Genomic DNA, 17,127 nt, shown 5'->3' with positions numbered 1-17,127 from the left:
CAGAATTTATATTTTTTATTTGATTTGTTACGATCCTTCATCATCAACTCTTGTTTATCATATAATGCTTCATATTAAGTTATGTTCGTTACCTTTCCTGATATTTTTGGTAAATATCCATTGAATGTTATCATGGTGTTTGTGTTTGCTTGATTTCTCCTGCTGTGGTAACTCTCTAATTATACCAATCCTTTTCAAAATTGGCATTTTCAGTTTTCTTACTTCAACCAAACAGCTTATTCTGCTGTGGCCTGGTCCTCTTTCTTTTTTTTCTTATTTTTTTTTTCATTGTTTCAGTTGTCTTTCCTTTTTCATCATGAGATTATTGCAGTCATAGAAAACGAACATTTGTTGTTGCACTCTTTCATTTAATGGAGGAAGCACTCATATGGTGATTTGGACTTCTTCCGGTGAGGTCTTAATGTGTGTGTGTGTGTGTGTGTGTGTGTGTGTGTGTGTGTGTGTGTGTGTGTGTGTGTGTGTGTGTGTGTGTGTTATTAATCTGGCAAATATACAAAAGTTCTTTATACTGATTTTATACACATTAAAATATGATGAAGATCCATAATTATCACTTGAAAATTTTATAAACTTGACCCTCTTGTATTTCTACAATTTCTGCTTGCCTACACTTTTGAAAACGTATGCATGTCGAATGTAGTTCAGATTATTTACTGAAAATGCTTTTTGGGTTTCAATTCAATTTTTTTCTGAGCTCATCATGCTATATCAGATTAACCCTTATTAGATCTGTGTTTTTAACTTAATGTGATAAACTAATAGAAATACTTACCTGTGCCAAAAGAGTATACTTACCCCTGACCAATAAACTGACTTTAATTTTCTACCTGAACTGCATTTGTAACTAACGTAGTATTCATAAAACCTCAAATTGCATTGAAAATATTTTAGATCTTTCTTACAGATATAAGAAGAATAATGATTTGTTTGTCACCGTTTTCTTCTTCTCCTTTTCTTTTAGCAACACCTAAGAAAGTGTGTGCAATGCCCTTGTTATTAATTATGATTGTATTCAAAAAAATGAATGGGAATAGTATTTAATATTATTTTTATATTATGAATGTTAAAATATTTCTGTCATTATTTCAACTTTGATCCTCCATCTGTTTCTATGCCTTTAAGTGACTTAGCTCTCCCCTCCCCTTTTGAATCTTATTGAGAATGCAGGTTACATTTTTCTGAGTCTCATTCAGATGAGACTAAGTTAATCAGCCTTAGGCGCTGCTAGTAAGTTACAAAAAATGTCTGTAAATTAATAAAACTTGTTCTGTTTCTTCGTTATATTTTGATTTAACCTGTGAATGCAACTACAGCAGTCAATCTGTCCCATCAGAACCTAATATTTCTGCATAAGTAATTCAGCCTGTTAATTCACATAATATTTATGGTTACACTGAAGTGACTTGACTTCCTAATCACCAATATTTCAGTAGCATATTGTAACTTGTTTGAAAATAAAAATTATTTGTTCTGTAGATTTCATTAAAAAAAAAAAAAAAAGACCATGTCGCATTATATTAAATAGATTCGTTCAGTCATCATTTTTTCTAATTGGAAATAAGAAATAATTCCCTTATACACTATAACTAAAGCTACCTATTTAAGAAAGTTTTATTATTAGCATGAACATTTTAATAATGCAAATCATTCCTAATTCCGTAAACCAAATTTGAGATTCTTGGTCAGTTTTAAATGGTTATATTACTTCCTAAGTTAAAGTAATAAATAACACTGGAAATTCGCTCTGTTTGTCACTTTATAGTTCTAAAACTCTAAACATTGAAAAATTAAACAGTTGAGGAGAATTAAATAGAAATTTTAAATTCTAGTAGAAATGGATTTACTTGCTAGAGACAACTGAACATGTAACAAATATGGCCCTGTGTGAAAGGGCCATTATTCTATCTGGAATTGTTCGATAGTCGGTAAGAATCACTAATAAGTGATTGTTATTAATTACCTATTGTTGCAGAATAAAGTGAAAATATGATACATTTTGTTGCAAACATGTGACTTTTATTCATGGCGTAAAATCTAAATGAAATATTTTAAAGCCCTTACATAATGTGGACATTTTATTTTTGAGTTTTCACTAACTATCATCCTGAATCTTCTTTCAGGTCATATCATTAATCTCCTTTGTATTATCTTCATTTTCAAGCATATATTTCCCTCCCTTATGCTTTTACTGATTTTAGTTCCAATATTGCAATAATTTCAATAAATTTAATGTTGCAAAAATTTTCGTTTTTATCAAATACTTAACAAACAGAAAATCGGTTAGGTCATAATATCAATATTGTTATTAACATTGGATTACAACTGAAATATAATGCTATATATATATAAAAAATCTGCAGTATAATTGTGTTTGTTTATGGCAAGAAAGTTTCTTCAAATCGTGATAATTCAAAGGGGGAGGTAGTGTTGACTGGCTTTCGATGTGAATGGACATATTATTTTAGACTGAGCCTGATTAGTTTGTTTACAAGGTAAGCACCTCCGTAGCGCAATTGGAAGAACGACGGTACATTGCGCCCTTCATTTGGAATAGGCCTGAGTTCGATTCTCGTCATGACAGGAGGAATCTTTATCTGGACGATTTCAATCGAAGGTGAGTTAGCCGATCTCATACAGAGGTAGCAGGATTTTTCCTCCCGGAAACTCGGGTTTTTCATCCCACATACAAACAAATCGGCCCTTCAGAACACACACAATTTACGGACAAAAAATACTAGTTGTGGTGGTGGTGGAAGTGGGCGATAGATGGCATTAATGGAGATAATTCATAGTAGAGGTTCGGTGTAGTGGTTGAGACAGTTGTGGGTATCCTCCTGCGATGAGTCTTCAGACTCCTTGGAGGTGTCAGAAATAATAATCATAATAATTTGCAGTATTTGCTATCTTACCATAGTTTGTGGACGAATACATATTGGATAGTGTTAATATTCCTGCTTCCTTATCTTCCGTTGTTCTTGGTTTATTCTCCCAGAATTAGTAATCACTCATGATTTTTATCCACCGACATGAAACAGTTTCACATTTTTATTTGTTAAGTTGTCGCAGACATTTCCCTGAGTAACGAAGTATCCCGTTCATCTGCATGATGTACCACATCTTGCCCATTAGTCTTAATACCCCCCCCTTTCCTAGCTTTAAGATTTGTTTAATTTTCAAATGCTTTTAATTTTAGCATCTAAAACAAATGAGTTTCCAGACTGTTCAGCTTTGGGTCATTTGTTTTTAACTCATTGATGATGCACATTGAAATTAAAAGTGTGAATGTCATAGCAGATTCAATCAATTCTACTTGTCCTTCTCTTCCTTAATGTTTCTTCCATCCACAATGCCAAATTTTTTTCCTCCCAAAAGAGAAGTCATTTTCCATCATAGTCATAACAGTATTACAAAATATAAATGAGTTTGGTAGACTGGACTTACTTTTAACATGACCGAGACAAGATTTTTTTATAATATTACATCTAAAATATCACTGTATTCTAACCTCCACAACACATTATTTTACCCATTGCAAAGTAATGAAAAAATTCGCCCTTCTGCGAATGTTCTTTCATTACTTTGCAATGTCCAGAATCCAGTCAACGGAATGGAACTGCCTTTTGTACTTGGCAGATTTTAACTAAGTTCATTTGCAGTTATAAGTAAACTGATTAAAAATATCTGTAATTCGGCAATGGGTTATTTATGTTGAACTCTTTCAAAACACGAAGAATTGAAGAGTATTAAATTTCTTTCGAGTATGGGCAAAAGCTCAAAATTTGCAAGAACTTAAAAGAGCGTACACTGAAGAATGGGAATGAATATTGTCACCGTCTCCAGGAGAGGAGATGAAACAACGTTGTGTGTTCATGCCTAGTCGCCCTATTCCAATGGAATAGGGTGGTTAGCCATGAACACACCTCCATATGAGACCATCTAACTTAAACTCAAATGAAAATCCCTCATAAAGGTTATTCAAACCTCGATCTTTTCACACAAAGTGCAACCTCAAAACCGACTGTGCTACCGAGATACACAGAATTATATCGAATGAATTTGATAATATATACCGAGTGTTCGGCTTATTGAATAGCTGACCACCTCCGTTAATGTCACAAACTTCATGAAATACAGAAAAAAGTCACGAAAAGGGTTGTCCATGATACTCCACCGATCACATCTTACAATTGCTATCATCTTGAACTGTGATTCAAACTCATTCTTGAAAGAGGCTCCATTTTGTTCAAATACGAGCACGCTAGTCAACAGTAAAGTGGTTGAATTTGTTGCAAATGTGAATCCAGTCAACAAAGAAAAATGTTAATTTTCAGTGCATTAATAGTGTGGGTGAGCTAAGATGTAGATATTTGGAAACCAGCTCTTCTAACGACCAAACAGAACTTATTGGAGGCCTGAAGAGGCTTCATGAAAGACACTCGTAATTACATACCTACAGGAAGAATGGTCCAAAATTCCCACTGACCACTATTGTACACTTGGGGAAAGTATGCCCCTTAGGATTGCTGCAGTCATCACAGCAAAAGAGGTCCTACATCTTATTAAGGTTGGGGCACCATAGATTTTAGTTCCTCACACTATGATGTCTGTTGACTTCTTTCTGAGCAGTGTAGTTATATTATGCCCATACCAAACACCAATAATATATTTTTTTTTTTTTTTTAATTTGGACATTATTCAGCATCTCAAATGGGAAAGAAACAAAAAAAGAATTTTGATTTCTGTTTTTTAAATAGGGATTACAAGTAAATTGCAGAATTATTTGCTTTTTTTCTTGTTGTCTCATGAAATACAATAGCAATCTTGTTTAATTACAGCCTTTCTGTGATTATTATCGCAAATGTAATTTTTCCTAGTATATCTTTGAGGGCTGTTAAAAAAGACAAAAATAATAACCTAAATAATTCAAAGAAAAAAATTGCAGTATTTTTTTTAGTAAAAATTTAGAAATTTTCTTAATACGCCATTTTTAATCTGATCAAATATTAGAATAAATAGGGAATGAAATTTTATTCAGCAAAAGAGGATACGCAGATTGCGGAAGATGAATACCAGCATGATGGTTGTTGTTGCGAAGAATGTTTGATTTCAGTGGTGATTAGTGAGTTTTAGATTTTGTGAATCTTCTTTGATGGTGGAATACAAGGTAAGACTTTGACTTTTGATGCAATTTTCCGGCCCTAGCCCATTCTCTTCACCATTATAAACATTTTATCCCTCATTGCACACAAGGATGGAGAATGTAAAAGATGTCAAGGACGCCATTCAACAGTTAAACAAAGATATGTCACTTGACATTCTGATATTCATCCTAAAGAAATTTGGAACAGATTATCCTGGTTGCTTGAATCATTCACTCGATATGACACTGATGACACTGAAAATGATGATTTGGACATCGAAGAGGACATTACACCTGTTCCACCTACAAAGATTCCCCAACTGATTGTTCACAGGAGGAACAATCTAATAAAAGACACAGAACATCGGAAGGTGGAATGGAAGATGATGTAACAACTGAACAAAATCAGATCACCCAAGATAGAAAAGAAAAGGTCCCTCCAGTTATCCTTCGAGATAATAATGGACCTCAGTCTCAAGATCCCTAGGAGAACAAAATGTCAATTTCTCCTGGGCAAGAAATACTGAAGAGAGTGTAAAGATTCACCCTACCACTGTCACAGATTATCGCATGATGACGAAAATGCTGGACAACTCAAAATTTCCCTTCCACACCTTTGTGCTAGCAAGCAAGAAGAACTTAAAAGTAGTTCTAAGAGGAGGGGCTGAGGGCATCACAACTGATGAGGTCAGATAAAACACCAATGCCACTGGTGTTGGTCGAAATCTCCAACACACAAAAAAGAATCTATGAAGTTACCGACATTTGTAAGCTCAAAATTACAACCGAACCTCTAAGGAAGAAGGCATCGGCAGGGCTTTGCCACAGATGCCAGAGGTTTGGGCATGCCCAAAAACTGTGCAGAGCTGCCTACAGATGCCTAAAATGCAGTGAGGGTCACCAAACTATCTCCTGCACCAAGCCCAGATCCACACCTGCCTGCTGTGCCAATTGTAGAGGACCACATCCCTCTAATTACAAAGGATGCCTTTTGCATCCAAAAAAACTGTGGATCAACAAGAACTAACCACGCTCCTCCAAGCAGTGACTTAATCAACAAAACAAGTCGCCCTCCAGATCATAATACCTCACATTCGGCAACACAGGAAGGCACTCGACCTTCGTCCATGTCCAAATCATATGCGGATGCAGTAAGAACCCAGACTCCTTCATCGCAAGAGCGAACAAGCTCTAATCTCACATCAGCTTTAACCTCGTCACTTGCAACAATGCTGCATGAATTCAGCAAAGCAAGCACCTCACCTTCCTCTAAAAAGAGATTCTATCTAGAAACCCAATCCATATTAACAGCTCTCTATAATATTTAAAAAATTTAAACCAAATTCTCTCATGATAACAGCATGGGATGCCAATGGCTTAATAAATAATATTCTCGAGCTGCAAGAATTCGCAAAAAGATACAATCCAGACATCATCTTGATCAGTGAATCCCACCTCAGACCATCAAACAATCCAAAACTAAGAGGTTATATTTTATATAGGACAGACAGACTTAACTCTAGTGGAGGCAGCACAGCTATTTTTATCAAAAATTATTTAAGCCACAACTCTCTGACCAACCCCTAAACTCTAAACCTTGAGGTGACGGGTGTGGAGGTGCACACTAATAACACAGGCAAACTCAAAATCTATGCAGCGTACAATCCTCCCAACATTCCACTATTGACAGCAGACCTAGACTCCATCCTTGGCTCCACGGATTCTATAATTATAGGCAGGAAACCTAAACTCCAAGCATACGGCCTGATTCAGTTCATCAATTAACTCCAAAGGCCGTACCTTATTCAACTACACGTTACTCAACTCATCAATAGTAGCTGGACCCACTACAGCCCATCAGGAAGTTCTGATGTATTAGACAGTTATCCTCAGAAACATCAAATATCAATACCAGCTGGAGACAGCAGAAGAGCTTAACTCAGATCATAATCCCATCCTGCTCAGGTTAGGACTTCAAGAGCAGCTCTCTCCCCATCATGCTTTCTTACCATGGGACAAGCTCTCTAAGGTTCTCCCAATCCACATCAGTCCACCCCCTGCCATTCGTAAAAAAGAAGAAATAGACCAAGCTGTAAGCAATTTAACTAGGCAAATCAACAGAGCAATAGCATCAGTCACTCAAACCACTGTCTTCCACGCTCCCAACTGGATCCCAGAAGAGATAATGGACCTGATTAGGGCCAAAAATAAAGCCAGAAAGCGATATCAAAACACCAGAGCCCCGCAGGACAAATCAACCTTAAACATCTTGAACAGACAGGTTCGAGAAGCCCTCCAGATGCATAGGAATTCCAAATGGGAATCCAGACTCAGGGAAATCAACCCAGAAGATAACTCCGTGTGGAAGTTTGTAAAATCTCTTCGTACCACTTCCCTCTTTGAAGACTAATCTTGGAATTGCACACTCAGATGAAGAAAAAGTAGAAGCCCTAATTGACAATCTGGAAAATCAATGCAGCCCATCTTATGCAAACTTAAATATCAATCTTATTTACAAAGTTTGTTGTAAAGTTAGAAATGTACTAAGACAGCCTAAGGATTATTCAGAAACCATCACTCCCACATCTCCAACAGAAATAATAAATATTATTTCCCATCTGAAGAATAAAAAGGCCCCCCCACCCTGACGACTTTACCAGTAGAATAATGAAGCTACTCCATAATTCATCTAGTTAATATTATCAATTCCATTTTAAGATTCCAGTACTTTCCCACAGATTGGAAAATCGCAGACATTATACCTCTGAAAAAGCCTGGTAATAACCCACAACTTTCCCAAAGCTACAGGCCCATCAGTCTTCTTTCCTGTCTTGGCAAAGTAATAGAAAAGGTCATCCTATCAAGACTACAATCAGCAGTGGACAAACAGAAAATAATCCCAAATGAGCTGGTTTCGCAAAGCTCACAACACGGTGCAACAAATTCACCAACTAACAGAACATATTACTCATGGTTTTAACTGGCACCTTCACACTGCTGCTGTATTTTTGGATGTTGCCAAGGCCTGTGATAAGGTCTGGCATCAAGGCCTTATCTTCAAACTAATTGAAAACAATATCCCAATTAAACTAGTGAAACTCATATATTCATATATTAATGAAAGATACATGCAAGTAAAACTCAACGGAATTGTGTCATCAAGGCGCAAAATACTGGCGGGAGTACCTCAGGGTTCTCTTCTGGTCCCAATACTTTTCACAACTTACATGGCAGATATTTCTCTCAATTCAGGAAAGACTACTATGGCTCTTTATGCCAACGACACTGCTATTCTAGCTAGATCGCTCAGCCCTCGCCTAGCAATCACTAGACTCCAAGGAAGTATCAATGAGCTAGCAAACTGGTTCACCAACTGGAGGATTCCAGTGAACTCCCTCAAAAGCTCAACCATGTTGTTTTCAAGAAGAAAGGTCTGCAACAAAGAAGACATCCTGCTCTCTGGTCATAAGATCCCATGGCAATCAGAGACCCAATATCTTGGGGTATTAATGGATAAGAAACTCCTTTTTAACAAGCACGTCAATCTCATTGGCTCCAAATCTTCCAAAGTAATAGCACAGCTCTCCCCATTGATCAACTGCAAGAGCAAATTGAACCTACATAATAAATTGCTTCTTTACCGGATGGTAATACATCCAGTCATTATCTACGCCTCACCAGCATGGAGTCACACTTCAAGATCAAACATTTTGAAATTACAGAGAATCCAAAACAAATGCCTTAGGATGATCCTGGATGCACCGTGGTTCATCAGAAATTCACAGATTCACCGAGAAACCGACATTCCATACATCTCCTCCCTTCTTTGTGATCTTGCAGAAAAATTCTTCGTGAAGTCAAGTTCACATTCAAACCCACTAATCATACAAACTGTAGTAATCAGTCTCAATTACAATGAGACTGATTACTACAAACAAAAAAGACCGAAGGCTATTCTTCTCTCAACTGATCATAGCTAACACAACTGCCCTCAGAGGGCAAGCTTAACTGCTCACAAACCTCCCATTCCCAAACAACTCTCATTACAGATAAAGGGGAATATGAAAAGCACTAGTGCTTCACCCATCCTGTCAGTAATGTTAATGGTTAATGGTAATTAGCAAAAGAGTAAATATTTTTGTTGTCATTATTAGTGGTGGCAATCATTACATTACACAGGTGTAGCTTCCCTGTTATCTCAAAGATAATTGCAACGAAATGATAATATTAGACATCTCTGAATATCAAATCAGACCGTATCGGATTATTCTAAAAATTAACAATAACTTGAATTTGTTCTTCTCTTCCACAGATCATTGTCAGGGAATGAGCTGTTCCAAAGCAAGCACTATTTGCCCTCCTCTTAAGAAAATAAATTTTAAAAAATTATCTTTTTATGGTTGAATTTAGTCAGTTTTTGCCAAACTTATTGTGCTCTTAAGTGAGTTTCGAAAGCCCTGCTTCCCTCCCCCCACACAACACTCTGTAATCGTGAAAACTTTGGCGACAACATTTTCCAGAGACATTTTTGTTGCTTTGTTTCATTTCACATCAGGTATTTGTGCTGACACAAAATGAAGGATTTTGCATTGTGGTTGCTCCAGAATTACTTTGCAGTGAGCCGTCAGATGAATTTGTACATCATTTCATCATGAATTGTTACATTTCGCGATTAAGTGCTGTTATTGCACTTAATCATTTTTATGATTATTCCCATTAAAACACTTGAATTTTTGCCATAAATGGAGTCACCATATCACATAAAGGACAACATGTTCTTTAGCAAAAATAAAAGTAACTCAGTCCTGATGTAAAAATTTTTTATCGGCTGTGCCATTGTTAAAATTTATATATATTTATGGTTTGTATATAATTTATTTATGTTAGTTAATTGTTTACTGTGCATTTGTTATATTCCACACGTACTGCGTTCCCAGCACCTTGTACTTTAACTAACCTCTATCTACTTTGCTCAAATTAGACTATTATCTGCTGAACACTAATCTCACTGTTAATCCCACTAAGTCTTACTTCTGTTTCCACTGCTGTTAAAACATGTTAGAAGTTTAATGGAATATTAACAGCACTGAGAAAGGATTAAAACTAATTTTAACACTTACAATATTTCGTCTCCATCACAGAGACATCTTCGGGGATTACAAAAACTTTTTGTAACAACACACACACAAATACAATATAAAGTGAAACTAAAGTTCTATCTAGGGCTCTATGGGCATTTGCAGGTGGCCTGGGATGTAAAGAGGGATCTCTGCTAATTAAAGTTTCCCAAATTTTGGGAAGTTTAATGCAACCGTATTTGTTTAAATTAGGTCAATTCCTGAGTGTAGATGCAGAGTCAAAGAATAGTCTTTCTTTTTTGAATTTACTATGGTGGAGCATGGTAGTTTTTTTCCAGGAGATTCTGTCGGATGTATCCAAAACATGGTCTGCAAGGTCAGACTGACCATAATCGTGCTTGCAGATGTAAGAACTGTGTTCTTCTAACCTGTTAAAACAGACTTTAACTGATAAGTTAAAGTCTCTTTTAACTTATAAGTTTAACTGATAAGTTAAACTGCATATCATTTTTCGATATGCAGTTTACCAATGCTCACACTATTCAATTAGAAAAAAAAAATTTTTTTTTATCAACATCACCATTCTAAATGAACTAATGTAGTTTGAGAATTAAGGTGAGGAATACAGGCAAGATTAGAGGATAAATGCACAAATTTTCTTATTGTAAGTTGTGGCAATCTAAATTTAATGTGCACTCCGGTTCACTAGTTTTTTTTTTTATGATAGTGCATTGGCAATGGATCAGGCAAGGTAGTTACACAAATAAAACATTTTATTTTATTTAAAATAAAGAGCCAATAGGCTTCATTTCGGCGATGTAAACATTATTTAAATTAAGAGGATATTAAATCCCACATTGTTTCAAAACCAAATAAGAAACTCAAAGATCGGAATCAAAGAGTTTCATGCCGAATATAGTAACTATAAAAGTATCAGCGACTACTAGCGTAAGCTCAAGCACGTAGTCAAGATACGTAGTACAAAACTAGGGCAACTCGTAGCACTGGTGGAGAAAGTTCTGATTGCTATTCTTAGTATTTTCCATAATGTAAAACCCATCTCCTAAGAAACGTATAATGTTATACATTATGGTGGGAGGTCACTACCCAGACCGGTTTCGATCTTTATTGAGATCTCATCAGTGAGTAGCTAGACCAAAATAATACTAAGGGTATGACATTATACATCTCTTAGGAGATGGGTTTTACATTATGGAAAATACTAAGAATAGTGATCAGAACTTTCTCCACCTGTGCTACGAGTTGCCCTAGTTTTGTACTACGTGCTTGAGCTTATGCTAGTAGTCGCCGATACTTTTATAGTTACTATATTCAGCATGAAACTCTTTGATTCCAATCTTTGAGTTTCTTATTCGGTTTTGAAACAATGTGGGATTTAATATCCTCTTAATTTAAATAATGTTTACATCGCCGAAATAAAACCTATTGGCTTTTTATTTTAAATAATTAATGGGTGCACCTTTTTTGACAACTCATACAGCAGAGTATATAAGTTCTTTTCGCTATACCCTTAGTATTATTTTGGTCTAGCTACTCACTGATGAGATCTCAATAAAGATCAAAACCGGTCTGGGTAGTGACCTCCCACCATAATGTATAACATTATACATCTCTTAGGAGATGGGTTTTACATTATGGAAAATACTAAGAATAGCTATCAGAACTCTCTCCACCTGTGCTATGAGTTGCCCTAGTTTTGTACTATGTGCTTGAGCTTACGCTAGTATTCACCGATACTTTTATAGTTACTATATTCGACATGAAACTCTTTGATTCCGATCTTTGAGTTTCTTATTCGGTTTTGAAACAATGTGGGATTTAATATCCCCTTAATTTAAATAACATTTTATTTTAACCTAGTAAAATAGTACAATGCGCAAAAAAATAGGAGACATTATCTCTCTAAGCTCTCTTACATACACAGTAGGCAATATATGCTACTAAACATTTTTACACTCAACACTTAGTTGGCCCTACCACAATGCTTAGTTATCTAAATTAGACACGTAGCTGCTTCTTATGTTACACTTAGCTAAACATCGTTCACTACGTATATAGATTAACATTCATCTTCCCTTTCATTACCAAAACTTAACTAACTAAATACTAACAATTTCCTGTAAGCACACATACAAATCTCAGTTGTAAGCTTTTAAAACATTAACAAAATTGTGCTTACTTACATTGACTTTTACAAACACAGTTCAATCAATATGAACAAACTTCAGCTAATTTACCTTGACGTTGCATCTTCTTCCTGGGTACTGGACAATCCTGGCAGTTCTATTGTAGAAGTTTTCCGGGAAAGCTTAGGTTGATTTTCTGTCGGAAACTGGAATGGAACTGCCGAAGTCTCCACAATTCTAATGGGTAACGGTTCTTGTAGCACTTCCTTACATCTTCCTTATCATCTATGATTTTATCTTCTAATATAGCTAATACTATAATTTTTTTTTCCAAATTTAAGCTAATTGATGGATGAATTAATATTATTTCTATTGTTTATTGCATTCGCTTAATGCGATTTCGCTTAGCATGCAATAATTGATGGATTAATTAATCGTGTTAAGCGAGGTTTGCCTGTATCTCGAATTTCCAGTGATCATCAAATCTGTTCATTATAGTCTTGACTACGTGAACTCTTGGTTTTGTATTCCTAACCCCCATATTTTTCAAAGGGGTGAAGATGTCAGTGTTGTATGGAGTGTAGTTTCTGAATTGATTTGTATGCAACTTTTTCACTGAGGTTTGCCATGCATGAGAAAAGGTTTCTTGTATATACATAATTACAGCTGCACCTCTCTTTGCTATCGTAGTTTCAGGTAGTAGAAGTCCACAACTTACAACTGCAGTGACACACTTACCTGTCTTAATTTCTGTTGATTGTTCCTCTTCTCCGTCCCTGCTGTACACATCTTCCAGAATTGACATTCTTTGGTATTGCAAAATACGATACAGTATTTTGTGTTTTAAAGTATTTACTATCATGCTCTTCCTGTTTGAAATTATAAAGATTTATTCTGTTGTTTGTTGCCTATTATACATCATCATGCATATCAAAGATTTAAGCCTAGCATGGCCTGTTCCGGTCTTAGAAGTCATCATTGAATCGTTTAAGAGGACATCCTGGTTTCCTTTTTCCTAATGGTTTGTACTTTAAGGCCTGTTTTGGTAATCTTTCTATTACTGATTCTTGGTTTAATTTTTTCTTAATTTCTTCGTTTCTTTTGTGATCAAATAGAATATGTTTTGCAGTTTTTCTCATAAACTTCATTTCTGCTGTTATTAATCTTTGTTTGTCTTTTTGTTTTATTGTCCAGATTTCACTTCCATACAGTAAGACTGGTAGAGCTAATCTATTGTATACTTTTAGTCTGGTTTGTTTATGAACTAGGTTTGGTTTAAATATAGAGTTAATTACACCTGTTATTTTTTAAATATTTTGCAATTTTTTCATTTAGATCTCTTTCATTTTCATATGTGATCATACATCCTAGGTAGTTAAATGAATTCACCTGTTCTAAGATCTTGTTATCTATTATTAAGATTGTGCCACTTCATAAAGGAGGTGATCGTACTCAAGCATCAAACTATAGGCCTATCTGTGTGTCAGGTGTTGTGGTTAAGTTGTTGGAGAAGCTTGTGAGAACTAGGATCCAGAGTTGGGTTGACTACAATGGTATTATCTTTGATGGACAGCATGGATTTGCTAAAGGGAGATCATGTTTTAGTAATCTACTTACTTATTATAATAAAGTGACTGCTTCCTTGGACAGAGGAGAAGGATACACAGTAATATACTTGGATTTTGCAAAGCCTTTTGATAGAATACTTCATGATAAGTTAACAGTCAAACTAGAGTAGATGGGGTTGGATATTTAGATTAGTGCATTGGATTGGAAACTGGCTATCTGATAGGTATCAACAAGTTGTGTGTCGGGGAGCAGTATCAAGGAAAGGAAAAGTCACTAGTGGAGTGCCTCAGGGGTCTGTTTTAGGGCCATTACTGTTTAACTTGTATATTAATGATATTGGTGAAGATTTGGATGGAGATATTCAGTTGTTTGCAGATGATGCAAAGTTGGGACAAGCCATGAAGAGTAGTGAAGATGTAGTGGCCTTACAAGAAGACTTGAATAAATTGAATGTTTAAGCACAGAAATGGGGATGTGAGTTCAATGTTGCAAAATGTAAGGTTTTAAAATTTGGAAAACAAAGATGGAATGCAGAATTTATGCTTGGTGAGGATACGTTGTTGGAGGAAATAAGAGATCTGGGGGTGATAGTGGATAAGGGTCTAAAATTTAGGGGACACATAGCCAAAATTGTGAAGACAACACAAAGGCTTCTAGGAATGATGCAGAGGACACTGACATGTAGAAGTAGGGAGATTCTTGTTCCGTTGTATAAGTCTTTGATTAGGCCACACATGGACTATTTTGTCCAGATTTGGTCACCTGGTTTTCAGAAGGTTGAAGAGATGTTGGAGAGGGTCTAAAGGCGACTGACTAAGATAGTTTCTGACCTCTGGAATGTTGAGTATGAGGAAAGATTGAGAAGATGTAATTTGCAGAACAGGAGGAAGAGGGGGGAGATATAATAGAGACCTACAAGTTGGTAAGGGGTTGTTATAGGATGAATGTTGGAGTAGTTCTACAGAAAATAGTGGAAGATCAGGGGAGAACCAGAGGTCATCCCTGGAAACTGTATAAAGAGGGTGTGAGTAGGAGAGTGAGAGGCAGGTTTTTCCCCCGTGCAGTTTTAAATTATTGGAATGCCTTGCCTGAGAGTGTGGTGTCTGCAAGGAGTTTGAGTGTGTTTAAGACATGGTATGATGAGCTGTGTGTGTAATAAAGGGACCTCCCAGATGAGTCTTTGACTCCATGAGATCTTAGGGGTAATAATAATAATAATTACTATCTTAGTTCTTGTTGGATCTTGTCCTTTAAAGGCCATAGTTTTTGATTTTTCTGTTGATATTATCATACCATAATCTTTGGCTATCTTATTTAGATCTAAAATAGCTTTCTGTAAGTTATCTTCAGAATTTGTAATTATTATTTGGTCGTCGCAAAAATGAGAGTGTTTAAGTTCACAGTTGGAGAAAGTTTAATACCTTGATGGAAATTTTTATTCCATTTTATTATTATTTCATTTAGGTAAATATTAAAAAGAGTTGCTGATAGGGGACATCCCTGTTGCACCCCTTGGTTTATCTCTCTCGTATATGATAGCTCATGATTTAATCTTATTTGGTATTTGTCTTTCATTTAATATGTTAAATAAAATGCTTCTTTTAACTTTGTCAGATGCTTTTTTAAAGTCAATAAATGCAATATGTGTTTCTAAATTATATTCTCTTCTTTTCTCTATTATTAATTTTAAGCAAAAGGCTGGGTCTATACATGATCGTCCTTTTCTAAACCCATTCTGTACTTCTAAAATAAAGTTTTCGGAATAGTTCATTAGTTTGCTATATATTTTGTAACAGGAATTTAGTATGCTTTTACCTCTATAGTTTTTAGATTCATCTCTATTACCTTTTTTAAAGATAGGAATCACAATTGCTTTTTTCCATTCTATTGGGGGGGTTACCAGTTGTATAAATTTTATTTAAAAATAATAGGAGTCTTTCTTTGAATCTTGTTCCTGCATATTTATACAGTTCTGAACCTAGCTTATCTTCTCCAGGTGATTTTCCGTTTCTTTCAGGCTGATTTATAATTCTTCTTTAGTTATTTCCTTTTCAATTTCATTAACTGTTTGCCAGTTGTCTTTTTTAAAATATTTATCTGTCCACAATTCTGTGTAGAAATTTAGAAATTCTTCTAATTTCAATTTGGTGTTTAATTTTATGTTTTCTTTAGTTTCATTTAGGTATTTCAAAATCTTATATACATTGTGTCTTATTTTATATAAATCATGTTTTAAATTAGAAACGAATTTGTTCCATGATTCTCTGTCTTTTTTCTGACTTCTCTTTTAGCTATGGCTCTCATTCTTTTTCATCTTCTAATCTTTTACTTCTTAACCATTTATGATAGGCTGCTTCTTTTTTCATTTTGATTATTTCTTTGGTTGTATCATCCCATATCTTCAGTTTTTTTCTTTTATTGAATTTTTTGGTCTTTCCTAAGCTTTCATTTGCTGCTGCATTTAGTATCGTTTTTATATTAAGCCATTCTATTTCTATTTCTTCATTTTGTTTTATTTTATCTAGCTATTGGTTAATTCTTTGTTCATATAGCTGTTGTATATTTGTGTCATTTAATAGTCTAGTTTTATAAACAAATGTTTTTTTATACATGTAATATTTATTTATTACTATTACAGATTCTCTCAGGAATAACTTTAACAAAATTTGGAGGAATTATAGTCCTAGCCTTTTCTAAATCACAGATCTTTGAAGTTTTTTATTTTCGTATGTATCTTGGAATAGTTTTATTTGGAGCAGCACATGGGCTTATTTTTTTGCCTGTTATACTTAGCATTATAGGTAAGTTTTTTTGTTATTTTTATTGAATTTAAAATATATAATAAACATATCACCCAGAATGAGATAATTTGAATTTAATTTATTAATTAAATTCAAATTATCTCATTTTTTACCACCAGTTTAATTTTTTTACCATATTTATTCTAGAATTTTTTTAAACAAAATCATGAAATATGTATATCACTCTTTAAAAAAAAAAAGTAAGCTCCAACTTAAAATTTAGAATTAGAAATAAAATAATCAAAGAGGGAACAGATGTTGAAAATCCTCAGGAAAATTGACTAAATAATCATGTTGAAAATTAAGATATTAGAATAGTACTTGTCATTATTAGCACTAAAGGATTTATGAGGGAAGGTGAGATCTAAGAT

General features: G+C 34.8%; 1 protein-coding gene across 1 annotated transcript in view; it reads left to right on the top strand.

Annotated features, from left to right (window-relative positions):
- Positions 1-17,127, top strand: part of LOC150099417 (NPC intracellular cholesterol transporter 1-like) — a 477,548-nt gene that overhangs the window by 441,691 nt on the left and 18,730 nt on the right. The window contains exon 23 of the mRNA XM_090404409.1: positions 16,594-16,756. Within this exon, the coding sequence (XP_090260535.1) occupies positions 16,594-16,756 (163 nt within the window). The remainder of the gene's footprint in view (positions 1-16,593; positions 16,757-17,127) is intronic.

This window comes from Typopeltis vanoorti, chromosome 14 (genome assembly GCF_054136105.1).
Source record: "Typopeltis vanoorti isolate ZY-2024b chromosome 14, IOZ_Tvanoo_1.0, whole genome shotgun sequence".
Lineage (NCBI taxonomy): Eukaryota > Metazoa > Arthropoda > Arachnida > Uropygi > Thelyphonidae > Typopeltis > Typopeltis vanoorti.
This window is presented reverse-complemented; position numbering and strand designations above follow the sequence as displayed.